The 13,368-nt window shown below is 47.6% G+C and overlaps 1 protein-coding gene across 5 annotated transcripts in view; it reads left to right on the forward strand.

Annotated features, from left to right (window-relative positions):
• The window catches only part of AHCTF1 (AT-hook containing transcription factor 1), a 328,409-nt gene that overhangs the window by 290,242 nt on the left and 24,799 nt on the right, over window positions 1–13,368 (forward strand). For 4 of the 5 annotated variants that reach the window (XM_069769303.1, XM_069769301.1, XM_069769302.1 and 1 more), the window contains exons 34-35: window positions 2,123–2,259; window positions 2,353–2,462. The exons of the other annotated variant lie outside the window; for it this stretch is intronic. In XM_069769303.1, the coding sequence (XP_069625404.1) occupies window positions 2,123–2,259; window positions 2,353–2,462 (247 nt within the window). The remainder of the gene's footprint in view (window positions 1–2,122; window positions 2,260–2,352; window positions 2,463–13,368) is intronic. 5 annotated transcript variants of the gene reach the window in all.

Raw genomic sequence — 13,368 nt, forward strand, 5'->3', positions numbered from 1 at the left:
GGACAGACAGACAGACGGAAAAACCCTTAGACAATTATATATATAGATAATGCACCCCCCATAGGCAAACTCTATATAGTATAATGCACCCCCCATAGGCAGACTCTATATTGTATAATGCACCCCCATAGGCAGACTCTATATTGTATAATGCACCCTCCATAGGCAGACTTTATATTGTATAATGCCCCCCCCCCCCAGGCAGACTCTCTATTGTATAATGCACCCCCCATTAGGCAGACTATATTGTATAATGCACCCCCCATAGGCAGACTCTATATTGTGTAATGCACCCCCATAGGGCAGAATCTATATAGTATAATGCACCCCCATTGGCAGACTGTATTGTATAATGCACTCTCAATAGGCAGACTATATTTTATAATGCACCACCCATAGGCAGACCCTATATTGTATAATGCACCCCCCCATAGGCAGACTCTATATTGTATAATGCACCCCTCATAGGCAGACTCTATATAGTATAATGCACCCCCATAGGCAGAGACTATATAGTATAATGCACCCCCATAGGGAAACTCTATATAGTATAATGCAACCCACATAGGGAGACTATATAATATAATGCACCCCCATAGGAAGACTACATTGTATGATGCACCTCCTATAGGCAGACTCTATTGTATAATGCACCCCCCATAGGCAGACTCTATATTGTATAATGCACCCCCATAGGGAAACTCTATATAGTATAATGCAACCCACATAGAGACTATATAATATAATGCACCCCCATAGGAAGACTACATTGTATAATGCACCTCCTATAGGCAGACTCTATATTGTATAATGCACCCCCCCCATAGGCAGACTCTATATTGTATAATGCACTTCCCTTAGGCAGACTATATTGTATAATGCACCCCCCTTAGGCAGACTATATTGTATAATGCACCCCAAATAGGCAGACTCTATATTGCATAATGCACCCCCCTTAGGCAGACTCTATATTGTATAATGCACCCCTCATAGGCAGACTCTATATAGTATAATGCACCCCCATAGGCAGACTCTATATAGTATAATGCACCCCCATAGGGAAACTCTATATAGTATAATGCAACCCACATAGGGAGACTATATAATATAATGCACCCCCATAGGAAGACTACATTGTATAATGCACCTCCTATAGGCAGACTCTATATTGTATAATGCACCCCCCTTAGGCAGACTATATTGTATAATGCACCCCCCTTAGGCAGACTATATTGTATAATGCACCCCCAATAGGCAGACTCTATATAGTATAATGCACCCCCCATAGGCCGATTCTATATAGTATAATGCACCCCCATAGGGAGATTTTATATAATATAAAGCACCCCCATATAGGGAGATTTTATATAATATAAAGCACCTACATAAAAAAATACATCCAATACTCGCCTCTCCTCCTGGTTCCTCCGCTGCTCCAAGCGTCCGCACATGTCCTGGACAGCGGGCGCCAAGAAGTGACGTCATCGTGCCCGCTGTCGTTTGCATTAGGGACGTCAGACGCTGTGTGAGCTTGTCGCTCCTACTCTCATTAATGCAGTCAACTGTATCGGCATCCAACTGATACAGTTGAACTTATAATGACAGGCTGGGGGTCCACTGCTGGCATTGGGCCCACCCCCGCCTGCTCAGGGGCCCCATAATGGCCAGGTGGTCGTGCAAGGGGATCGAGTCTCCCTGCTCTGCCGCATAACGTAACTGTATGTGCACGCCAATACAGTTACAGTAGCGTAGCTTTGGGTGGGGCCCGGGGCAACCACCCAGGTAGCTACGCTACTATGTCCCCAATGAAGGTGCTGAGAAACAGATTTTACGGTGAGTAACCAAATATCTTGATTTTTTTTCATATGTTGTCAATAATGGGTGAACATACCTTTTTTTGTTTTTCTTCAAATCTTGTATTCACGTCCACCAAATAGACTAGAAAAAAGCAATTGTGTTGTTGCTTTTATATATTTTGATCTGTGTGCTTTAGGGGCACAATTTTAGCTTTCCAGTACTTTAAAAAAAAACAAAAAAAAAACAAAGCAAACATGAATATAATTGTAACAATAAGTGAACATTTATTTCTTGTGTAATGATCTTCTGTTTGTTCCCTCTGCAGCTGCGCAAACCACTCTACTAAATATTTCTCCAACTAAGACGCCAGCACCAATAGCTTCAGAGTACGTGTTTTCTCCACCATCTGTAAAGACAAGGAGGACAAGGACAAAACACTCTAATGTAATGCAGGAAGAAAAGGTCTGATATTATTTTTTTATGTTTCTGGGCATTTCTTTACTTTACACATTACAGAAATTTTAAGCCCTAATTACGCATTTCCCTAATTTTCAGGACGTAACTGTTACGCAGTCGCATGAACCGATAGCTCACGTTCCGGACACTCCAGTAGTAAAGCGACCGAGAGGCAGACCTTCAAAATACAGAGTAAAGAAAGAAGACCAGTAAGTATTTGTTTTATTTTTTTCTTTCCTTCTTGATTTAGGTAAAATCTAACATGTTACATACAGTACAGACCAAAAGTTTGGACACACCTTCTCATTTAAAGATTTTTCTGTATTTTCATGACTATGAAAATTATACATTCACACTGGAGGCATCAAAACTATGAATTAACACATGTGGAATTATATACTTAACAAAAAAGTGTGAAACAACTGAAATTATGTCTTATATTCTAGGTTCTTCAAAGTAGCCACCTTTTGCTTTGATGACTGCTTTGCACACTCTTGGCATTCTCGTGATGAGCTTCAAGAGGTAGTCACCGGGAATGGTCTTCCAACAATCTTGAAGGAGTTCCCAGAGATGCTTCGCACTTGTTGGCCCTTTTGCCTTCACATTGCGGTCCAGCTCATCCCAAACCATCTCTATTGGGTTCAGGCCTGGTGACTCTGGAGGCCAGGTCATCTGGCGTAGCATCCCATCACTCCTCTTCTTGGTCAAATAGCCCTTACACAGCCTGGTGGTGTGTTTGGGGTCATTGTCCTATTGAAAAATAGTTATATGAAAAAGTTTGGGCACCCCTATTAATCTTAAAGGGAAGGTGCCATCAAAAAAATTTTTTTTTTCAGAAATTGTAAAAATGTAAAGAATTAATGATTACATTTTCTTAAAAAATATTATCATTTGTTTATAATTTAGTAAAATATGAAAAATAATTTGAAAAGTTTTGGAATTTCCACTTTTCAACACTAGGGGGAGCAGCTGCTGAAATTGCAGAAAAACCTAGTGTACAAATAGCTCACATTACAGCACTGCAGTAATTATGGGCGGAGTCTGCTGACGTGTGTGATGTCTCCTCTCCTCCCCTTCTGGGTGTTTGCTAAGGGATTAGAGAGGATGATGTTCAGGAACCCAGTGAGCAGCCATTTTGTTGGTGACTGCAGAGTATGGCTGCCGTCACACTAGCAGTATTTGGTCAGTATTTTACCTCAGTATTTGTAAGCCAAAACCAGGAGAGGAACAATTAGAGGAAAAGTATAATAGAAACACGTCACCACTTCTGCATTTATCACCCACTCCTGGTTTTGGCTTACAAATACTGAGGTAAAATACTGACCAAATACTGATAGTGGACGGCAGCCTTAAGGCCCCGTCACACATAGCGACGCTGCAGCGATACCGACAACGATCCGGATCGCTGCAGCGTCGCTGGAGAGCTGTCACACAGACAGCTCTCCAGCGACCAACGATCCCGAGGTCCCCGGTAACCAGGGTGAACATCGGGTAACTAAGCGCAGGGCCGCGCTTAGTAACCCGATGTTTACCCTGGTTACCATCGTTAAAGTAAAAAAAAAACAAACGCTACATACTTACCTATCGCTGTCTGTCCTCGGTGCTCTGCTTCTCTGGTCTGGCTGTGAGCACAGCGGCCGGAAAGCAGAGCGGTGACGTCACCGCTCTGCTTTCCGGCTGACCGGCGCTCACAGCCAGACCAGAGAAGCAGAGCGCCGATGACAGACAGCGATAGGTAAGTATGTAGCGTTTTTTTTTTACTTTTAGGATGGTAACCAGGGTAAACATCGGGTTACGAAGCGCGGTCCTGCGCTTAGTTACCCGATGTTTACCCTGGTTACCAGCAAAGACATCGCTGAATCGGCGTCACACACGCCGATTCAGCGATGTCAGCGGGACCTCAACGATCAAAAAATGGCCCAGGCCATTCCGACACGACCAGCGATCTCACAGCAGGGGCCTGATCGCTGGTACGTGTCACACATAGCGAGATCGCTACTGAGATCGCTGTTGCGTCACAAAACTTGTGACTCAGCAGCGATCTCGCTATGTGTGACGGGGCCTTTAGGCTACTTTCACACTAGCGTTGTTGGCTGTACGTTGCAATGCTTCATTCAGAAGAAAAAAGCATCCTGCAAAGTTGTCTGCAGGATGCATTTTTTCCCCATAGACTAACATTACCGACGCATTGCGACGTATTGCCACACGTCGTAACTGTCGTGCGACGGTTGCGTCATGTTTTGGTGGACCGCCGCCACAAAAAAAGTTACATGTAACGTTTGTGCATCGAGTCCACCATTTTCGACCGCACATGCACGGCAGAAGCTCCGCCCCATCCTCCCCAGACCTTACAATGGGGCAGTGGAAGCGTCGTAAGACTGCTTCTGCTGCCCACGTCGGACATTTCTTTCACAGCATGCGTCGGTACGACGCACTGCGACGGGCCCGTACCGATGCTAGTGTGAAAGCAGCCTTATACTGACAAGTCTACGGTCACCGAGGATGGCAGGCAGCAAGGATTCTGGGAGATATGTGGTGGAGGGAGCAGGGTGACAGCAGCACAGAGTATTTCAGGAGAGCAATGTGCTGGTCTATGGGGGCCCCCTGTTCGGTGTGCGGAGCAGCCAGGGATTGTACATAGAGCGCTGTTTTTTATACTCATGGATGGACCATCTGCTTGTTTGCTCCACAGAAATCCAGGAAACATTTCTGCGGATTGATGGCCTGTTCTGATCCAGACTTTGCATGCCGACCCCATTCCCCTCCTCAGATCCTGTCTTCCCCATCCTGTCCTGGCAATGTGTGAAAGCGAGGCGACAGGCGCAGTCTGGGGTGACGCTGGGAAGGAAATGTAGCCATATAGTAACGATAAAAATGAGACGCTTCTCTTCAGCTGCCTCACCAGCCCTGACTGCACCTAACTGGAGGTCATGCTGCCCCCTCTATTACCCCAGACCCGCGTGCAGGTGCTCAGCCAGAACCACCATAGAATGGGTCCACTTTCTGAAGATAATACTGCCATAGTGTTCTCACATAATACCGCCATATAGATCACACACAATACTATCAAATAGATCACACAATACTGTCATACAGTTCTCACATAATACCACCATATAGATCACACATAATACCGCCAGTGTTCTCACATAATACCGCCATATAGATCACACATAATACCGCCAGTGTTCTCACATAATACCGCCATATAGATCACACATAATACCGCCAGTGTTCTCACATAATACCGCCATATAGATCACACATAATACCGCCAGTGTTCTCACATAATACCGCCATATAGATCACACACAATACCACCATATAATTCTCACAATACTGATCAAGCATAATACCACCATACAGATCACATAATACCGTCATATAGATCTCACATAATGCCATAATACAGCATGACGCCCGCAGCTCCTGTTATCGTACGCATTGAGTTGTGTGTGCAATGGGGAAAGATATGCAGGGGGGAGAGGAGTGCATAGGAGAGGATTAGATACACGGTTCACCAGACAGTATCACACAGGAGAGGATTAGATACACGGCTCAGCAGTCAGTATTCCACAGGATTAGATACACAGGTCAGCACAGGATAGGATTAGATACACTGCTCAGCAGACACTATCACACAGGAGAGGATTAGATACACTGCTCAGCAGACAGTATCACACAGGATAGGATTAGATACACGGCTCCGCAGACAGTATCACACAGGATAGGATTAGATAAACGGCTCAGCAGACAGTATCACACAGGATATGATTAGATACACGGCTCCGCAGACAGTATTACACAGGAGAGGATTAGATACACGGCTCCGCAGACAGTATCACTCAGGAGAGGATTAGATACACGGCTCAGCAGACAGTATTACACAGGAGAGGATTAGATACACGGCTCAGCAGACAGTATCACACAGGAGAGGATTAGATACACGGCTCACCAGACAGTATCACATAGGAGAGGATTAGATACACGGCTCAGCAGTCAGTATTCCACAGGAATAGATACACAGGTCAGCACAGGATAGGATTAGATACACGGCTCAGCAGACACTATCACACAGGAGAGGATTAGATACACGGCTCACCAGACAGTATCACACAGGAGAGGATTAGATACACGGCTCAGCAGTCAGTATTCCACAGGATTAGATACACAGGTCAGCACAGGATAGGATTAGATACACGGCTCAGCAGACACTATCACACAGGAGAGGATTAGATACACGGCTCAGCATTCAGTATTCCACAGGATTAGATACACAGGTCAGCACAGGATAGGATTAGATACACGGCTCAGCAGACAGTATCACACAGGATAGGATTAGATACACGGCTCAGCAGACACTATCACACAGGAGAGGATTAGATACACGGCTCACCAGACAGTATCACACAGGAGAGGATTAGATACACGGCTCAGCAGTCAGTATTCCACAGGATTAGATACACAGGTCAGCACAGGATAGGATTAGATACACGGCTCAGCAGACACTATCACACAGGAGAGGATTAGATACTTTGCTCAGCAGTCAGTATTCCACAGGATTAGATACACAGGTCAGCACAGGATAGGATTAGATACACGGCTCAGCAGACACTATCACACAGGAGAGGATTAGATACACGGCTCAGCAGTCAGTATTCCACAGGATTAGATACACAGGTCAGCACAGGAGAGGATTAGATACACGGCTCAGCACAGTATAGTGATAGATGCAGGGTCTGATGTCCTGTGAGGAGCTGCAGTGAGGTCGAGCAGCACAGAGCCTCCCCCATCCCCCTCTGTTACCTCTCTGCAGCTCCTGATAAGAGAACATCAGACCACAGCACTTCAGACTCTCTAGCGATTCAGCCACACACCAGGCAGCAGAGGACAGGGAATGGCCGCTGACAGTGTGAGGGGAGACAGATGGAGCTGCTCCTCCAACAGTGCAGCTCAGTCACAGTGGAGCTCACAGTCAGGTACACTCCACTGTAGACTGAAGCAAGATGGCGCCGACCTCCTGCCTCTGCTGTGATGTGGAGACAGCCCAGGGGGCGTGGCCACATCAGAGCAGAGAGCAGCTTATAATGCATTGCTAGCTATGGGGTCACCTCCCGACTACAGATGTCTATGTCCAGGGCAGCCGTATGTGAAGACTGTGTCGTGCAGCTACACTTACAGTCCTGAAAATGGCGGCTCCCAGTGGCAGGAAAAAAAATGAATAAAAAAAAAACAATAAATACTGTGCACTTGAAAATAACTTATAAAAATAAGTAATTAAAGAGGGTTTTTTTTTTTTTTACAATATTAAAACGCGGCACCTTCCCTTTAAGCTTAATGTTTTATAAACATTGTTTTTTCTCCTTCGCCTCATTGGGGGACACAGACCGTGGGTGTATGCTGCTGCCAATAGGAGGCTGACACTAAGTGATACAAAGAAAGTGATCTCCTCCCCTGCAGTATACACCCCCCTGCTGGCTCTCAGCTAACCAGTTCTTGCTTAGTGTCTGTTTCAGACCCCAACGCTTTTATTTTATTGTTTACTTTTCTGTAAATTTTTATTTTTTAATTAACGGAGTGAAGGGGGTGACGGTTCCTTTCAAGGTTCCGATCTCCCCTGAACCATCAACAGGTGAGCACGGCGAGTATACCTCCTCGTACCCTCTCCTGCGACGTGGGAAGCCATGCCTGAGCTCACTTCAGGGGCGACGGTTCCTTCATGGGCCCGATCTCCCCACACCAGCAGCAGGCGACCACATGGAGTGTCGCCTCTATGTATCCTCTCCTGGAGCCAGGCCTAATGCCGGACAACTGGCCCTGTCCACCCGGACTGAACTCTGTGGCTGTACAGAGGCCCCTCTCTATGGCGTCCGAGCAGCCCCCACTGTCCCACCACTGTGAAAGCGGATGGCACAAGGAGGCGGACGGTTCCTCTCCACCTCCCTAACAAACGGATGATGGATTGAGGCTTATCCCTGCACCGTCCACGCTGCACAGAACAGCGCTGAAACCCACATCCGCGGCGGCTCCATGCCGGGACGCGCACCAATGGTGAGTGGATCCATCTTCAGTGGGATATCCACATGCTGACACGCAGCCTCAGCCACTTCCCTGTGGCCCACCTCTCTGAGGTAACGCTCTGGATGGCTGCAAAAATGTAGCCCTTGGCTTCGGCCAATTTGTAGGCCGCATCCTGGAAGTCTTGCCTGGAACGACCCACTGGTGACGTCTGCCGGCTACAGAAATTTAGGCCCCGGCTTAGGCCTATTCAACATCGTGTCTGTGACTCCGCCCCCCCAAATTGGCGCTTCTCGCTCTCTGCGAGATTTTATCAACTCTGCAGCTCCCGGTGGCCATCTTGGTCCACCCGGCCAGCTCACACTGGGGTGACAGTATTTTTGCATTAAAGGGGCACATCGACTCTACATCAGTACCCGGGTAAGGAAGTACCTGGTCTTAAAGGCACATGACCAGTATTTCCTGGTCTTAAAAGCACATGACCAGTATTCCCTGGTCTTAAAGGCATGTGGCCAGGATTCCCAGTCTTAAAGGCGCATGACCAGTATTTCCTGGTCTTAAAGGTGCATGACCAGTATTCCCTGGTCTTAAAGGTGCTTGACCAGTTTTCTCTGGTCTTAAAGGTGCATGACCAGTTTTCTCTGGTCTTAAAGGTGCATGACCAGTATTCTCTAGTCTTAAAGGTGCATGACCAGTATTCTCTGGTCATAAAGGTGCATGACCAGTATTCTCTGGTCTTAAAGGTGCATGACCAGTATTCTCTGGTCTTAAAGGTGCATGTCCAGTATTTTCTGGTCTTAAAGGTGCATGACCAGTATTCTCTGTTCTTAAAGGCGCATGACCAGTATTCCCTGGTCTTAAAGGCGCATGACCAGTATTCTCTGGTCTTAAAAGCGCATGACCAGCATTCCCCGGTCTTAAAGGCGCATGACCAGTATTCCCCGGTCTTAAAGGCGCATGGCCAGTATTCTCTGGTCTTAAAGGCGCATGACAAGTATTCTCTGGTCTTAAAGGCGCATGACCAGTATTCCCTGGTCTTAAAGGCTTATGACCAGTATTTCCTGGTCTTAAAGGCGCATGACCAGTATTCCCTGGTCTTAAAGGCATATGACCAGTATTTCGTGGTCTTAAAGGTGCATGACCAGTATTCCCTGGTCTTAAAGGCGCTTGATCAGTCCGAGGAGCCCTCCGCCGCCGACCCCAGCTTTATCCTCTAGTTCCCCTCAGTGGACTTCTTCACTGACCAATCCATGGTTCTCGGACCAAGAGATTGAATCCCTCTGTGTACCTTCTGTGTTTGGAGTGCTCGCAGGACCAATATACATGGTCCCTATCCTACATGGGAGCCGTCGGCTAGCAGGGGCCGCAAGTATTCTAGAAACGTGCAGGCGTCTAAAAACATACAGGCATCTAGAAAATGGAAGTTTTTCGTTTCCTGCTCCCTCACCAATGATTTGATGACAACAAGGCTCTGAATATGGATTGGATATTGCCTGAGCTTGCCAGAGCTTCAGAGACTAAACTCCCTCGAGAGCATTTGCCATTCAATTCGGATAAGCGATTCACTGGACAGAAGCCTCTACGTGGGATGCCATGCTTGGCCTGTTTTTTTTAAGGGCGACGGGTCCTTTAAAGGGCACAGATCTCCCCACACCATCAACAGACGAGCACACGGAGTGTCGTCTCCATGTTTCCTCTTCTGCATCCAGGCCTAACGCCAGACAACCTGTCCTGTCCACCTGGAGACCTGAACTCTGTGGACATATAGAGGCACCCTTTTTGGCGTACGAGCTCCCCCCTCTGCATCACCACTATTTAGTGGATGATGCAAGAGGGCGGACAATTCCTCTCCACTTCCCTGTTAAGAGGTTGATGGATCGAGGGTTCCTAATTTTTATCTCTGCACCGTGAAAAGAGGAGATGGCAAGAGACTATGACCTGCTGGATGCAGCCGCACATTCTGCCATGGGGCAGTTTAACCGGGTAGAATCTCCTGTGGTATACCTACCAGTATCCCTACCTAATGGGTCATCAATTAAAAATACCACGGACTGTCAGATAGCAAATCTGGTTCGTTCTGTCTTGCGGCTTCGGGTCCAGCGCTCTATCCTCCCTAGCGGCCACATGGATTGCTAGAGCAATGGTCTCCTGGCTGGAGACCTTAACTACCTTGATTCACACCAGCAACAACTGGCCAATCAAATCTTTTGAGCGGGAGACTGACAAAGGATTGTGTAAGGATTGTCCAGCACAGTCTAGATCTAAGGTATCTTGGTTCCAAACAGGGGAACGAAAAGTAAGATCGACCCTGGACCTCAAACTTCTAACAACCTTTGACATGGTCCTCCTTCTTTGGATGGAGTCCCTCCGCTCAGCCATTACTTCAACAGAAAAAGGTGCAGTTTTCGGCATCCATCGACATTCGGGTTGCTTGCCCTCTGCAAAAATTCCTTCGCCTTTCCATTCGTCAACAGCATTTTCAAGTCACAACCTTGTCCTTCGCTCGGGTCATGGCGGATGTCATGTTTCTCTTGCACTCTAGAGGCATGCTCGTCCTGCCCTGTTTGGTCTGTCTAGCCGCCCTTCCAGGACTACGCTGAGTCGTCTATATCTCTTGCGATACCTTCTCTCCTGGGCTGGCAGCTACACTTAAGCCCCCGTCACACACAGCGAGATCGCTAGCGAGATCGCTGCTGAGTCACAAGTTTTGTGACGCAACAGCGATCTCCGTAGCGATCTCGCTATGTGTGACACGTAGCAGCGATCAGGCCCCTGCTGTGAGATCGCTGGTCGTGTCGGAATGGCCTGGGCCATTTTTTGATCGTTGAGGTCCCGCTGGGTAGCACACATCGCTGTGTTTGACACCTTACCAACGACCTCGCTGACAGGACGTCCCATTGAATCATCATGAAATAGCATCGTTCTACAGGTCGCTACAGTTTGCCGCATCGCTGCTGCGTCGTTGGGGAGATCGCACTGTGTGACATCTCACCAGCGACCACATAGCGACGCTTGAGCGATCCCTGACAGGTCGTATCGTTGTCGGAATCGCTCAAGCATCGCTATGTGTGACGGGGCCTTTAGACAAGTTCTCCTCATTTCCAGCCCAGCAGATATCCTTTTTGAGGATGATCCTGCACACTTCTAGAAGGATGGTAATTCTTCCTCGAGACAAGGTCATGGCCCTTCAACAGGGAGCTCGCGCAAGGAGAGTTCTGAGGACTTGATTACTCACCCCCTCATTTCATTCGATTTGCTAAGAGAGCTCTGAGCAAAAATGGTGACGACAATGGAAGCGGTTTCCTTCGCTCCGCTCGTTTTCAGCAAGTCAAGCAGACTTTCAGACAATAGTCTCTGAGCTCCTTCTTCATCCAGGGCCTTTCTCCCGGTTCAATGGTTATTAGTAACTTCCAGTGCCAGTCTTCTTCTCCCCATCATTGTTCTGGAGATCCGAACGGTAGTCTTACAGCAGGTCCACTGCCTTCTGGCGGGTCTCCCTATCCGAATTCAATTGGATAATGCCACAGCGGTGCCTTACGTCAGTCATCTAGCAGGTACCCACGGTCAGGCGCCATGACCGAGGTACCTCACTTTCTCTGATGGGCCGAAGTCTATTATTCGGTGATCTCGGCAGTATATATCCCAGAAGTAGAACTCTGAACGGCAAACAAATTCAGCCGTCAGGGTTTCGCCTCAAGTCAGTGGGAACTTCACCCCGAAGTCTTCCATCAGATCTGTCCTTACTGGAGCTCTCCAGTTGTAGGTGGGATGACATCCAGACTGAAGGCCAATGTACTCGAGTTCGTGGTTCGGCCTCGAGATCCAAGAGCCATCGCTCTCCATGCTCTGGTTCTGCCGTGGTACCAATTTCCATAACTCCCCTTCCACTGCTTCCGAAAGCCTTTCGGAAGCAGAAAGGGGCCCCAGTGATCCTCAGAGATCCGCACTGACCACGTCCGTTTTTTGTTTGCGGAGCTAGTATCTTCTCGCCTTATCGCAGCACAACTGCAAGTAGGGACTTTCTCACAGGGAGTTTTCACACGTAGTTCTTCCCTATCGCATACCGTTAGATCATTGGGACCTTATTATTCCTAGGAGCCTTACTGTAGGCTCCTTTTTCATCCGGGCAGACTTTACTATCAGGGGAAAGTCGTCCCGTTCTCCTCTGCGATATTCTCACTCTGACGAGTCTTCGGAGCTAGCTTCTCTGCTCTTTCAGACTTTTTTCCCTTATTTCCTTCGAGGCAAGGTTGTCCTCAGGCCATCTCCATCCCTTGTTACCAAGGTGGTACTGTATTACCACTGTTATGAGGGCATAGTTCTTCCCTCATCTCTTTTGGCTCCAGTCCACAAAATGGAATAAGATCCCCCATATTCTGGACGAAGTGAGTGCTCTGAGTAGGTACGTCTTGAGGACGGCGTCCTTCTGAAGGTTGGACGTTTTATTTGGGCTTCCTGATGGTAGAGGAAGGCTTCCTGACATTTTCAGGAAGGGTTTAGCTGTTTCATCGACCATGATAACATGGTGAATTCTTTTCACCATCCAGGAGTCCTTCCGTGCTAGATGTCAGCCTATCTCCCTGTCTATCAAGGGTTCTAGGCACCAGGCGTCAGCAAGGCACGCCTGCAAGCTTGCGGATTCGTCCAGTCCGCATGCATTCTTGAAGCACTATAATTCCCACACTTCCACACATGTGAGTCTGGGCAGGCGGACTCTGGAGGCCGCGGTGGCGCACTTGTAAGTAGCGGTTACACAGGGCCTGATCTGTTGTTGTCCCCACCCAGGGACTGCTTTGGGACGTCCCACGGTCTGTGTCCCCCAATGAGGCGAAGGAGAAATAGGGATTTTTGTGTACTCACCGTAAAATCCTTTTCTCCGAGCCATTCATTGGGGGACACAGCTCCCATTTGTTATTAGCTTATGATTGTTTTTTATAATCTGACATGCTATACTCTCATATATAATATGACATGCTATACGCTCATATATTATTGATCTCCTACTTCTTTTGCACCGAACTGGTTAGCTGAGAGCCAGCAGGAGGGTTTAAACTGCAGGGGAGGAGCTAACTTTTTTTGTATCACTTAGTGTCAGCC

Source organism: Ranitomeya imitator, chromosome 5 (genome assembly GCF_032444005.1).
Source record: "Ranitomeya imitator isolate aRanImi1 chromosome 5, aRanImi1.pri, whole genome shotgun sequence".
NCBI classification, from domain to species: Eukaryota; Metazoa; Chordata; class Amphibia; order Anura; family Dendrobatidae; genus Ranitomeya; species Ranitomeya imitator.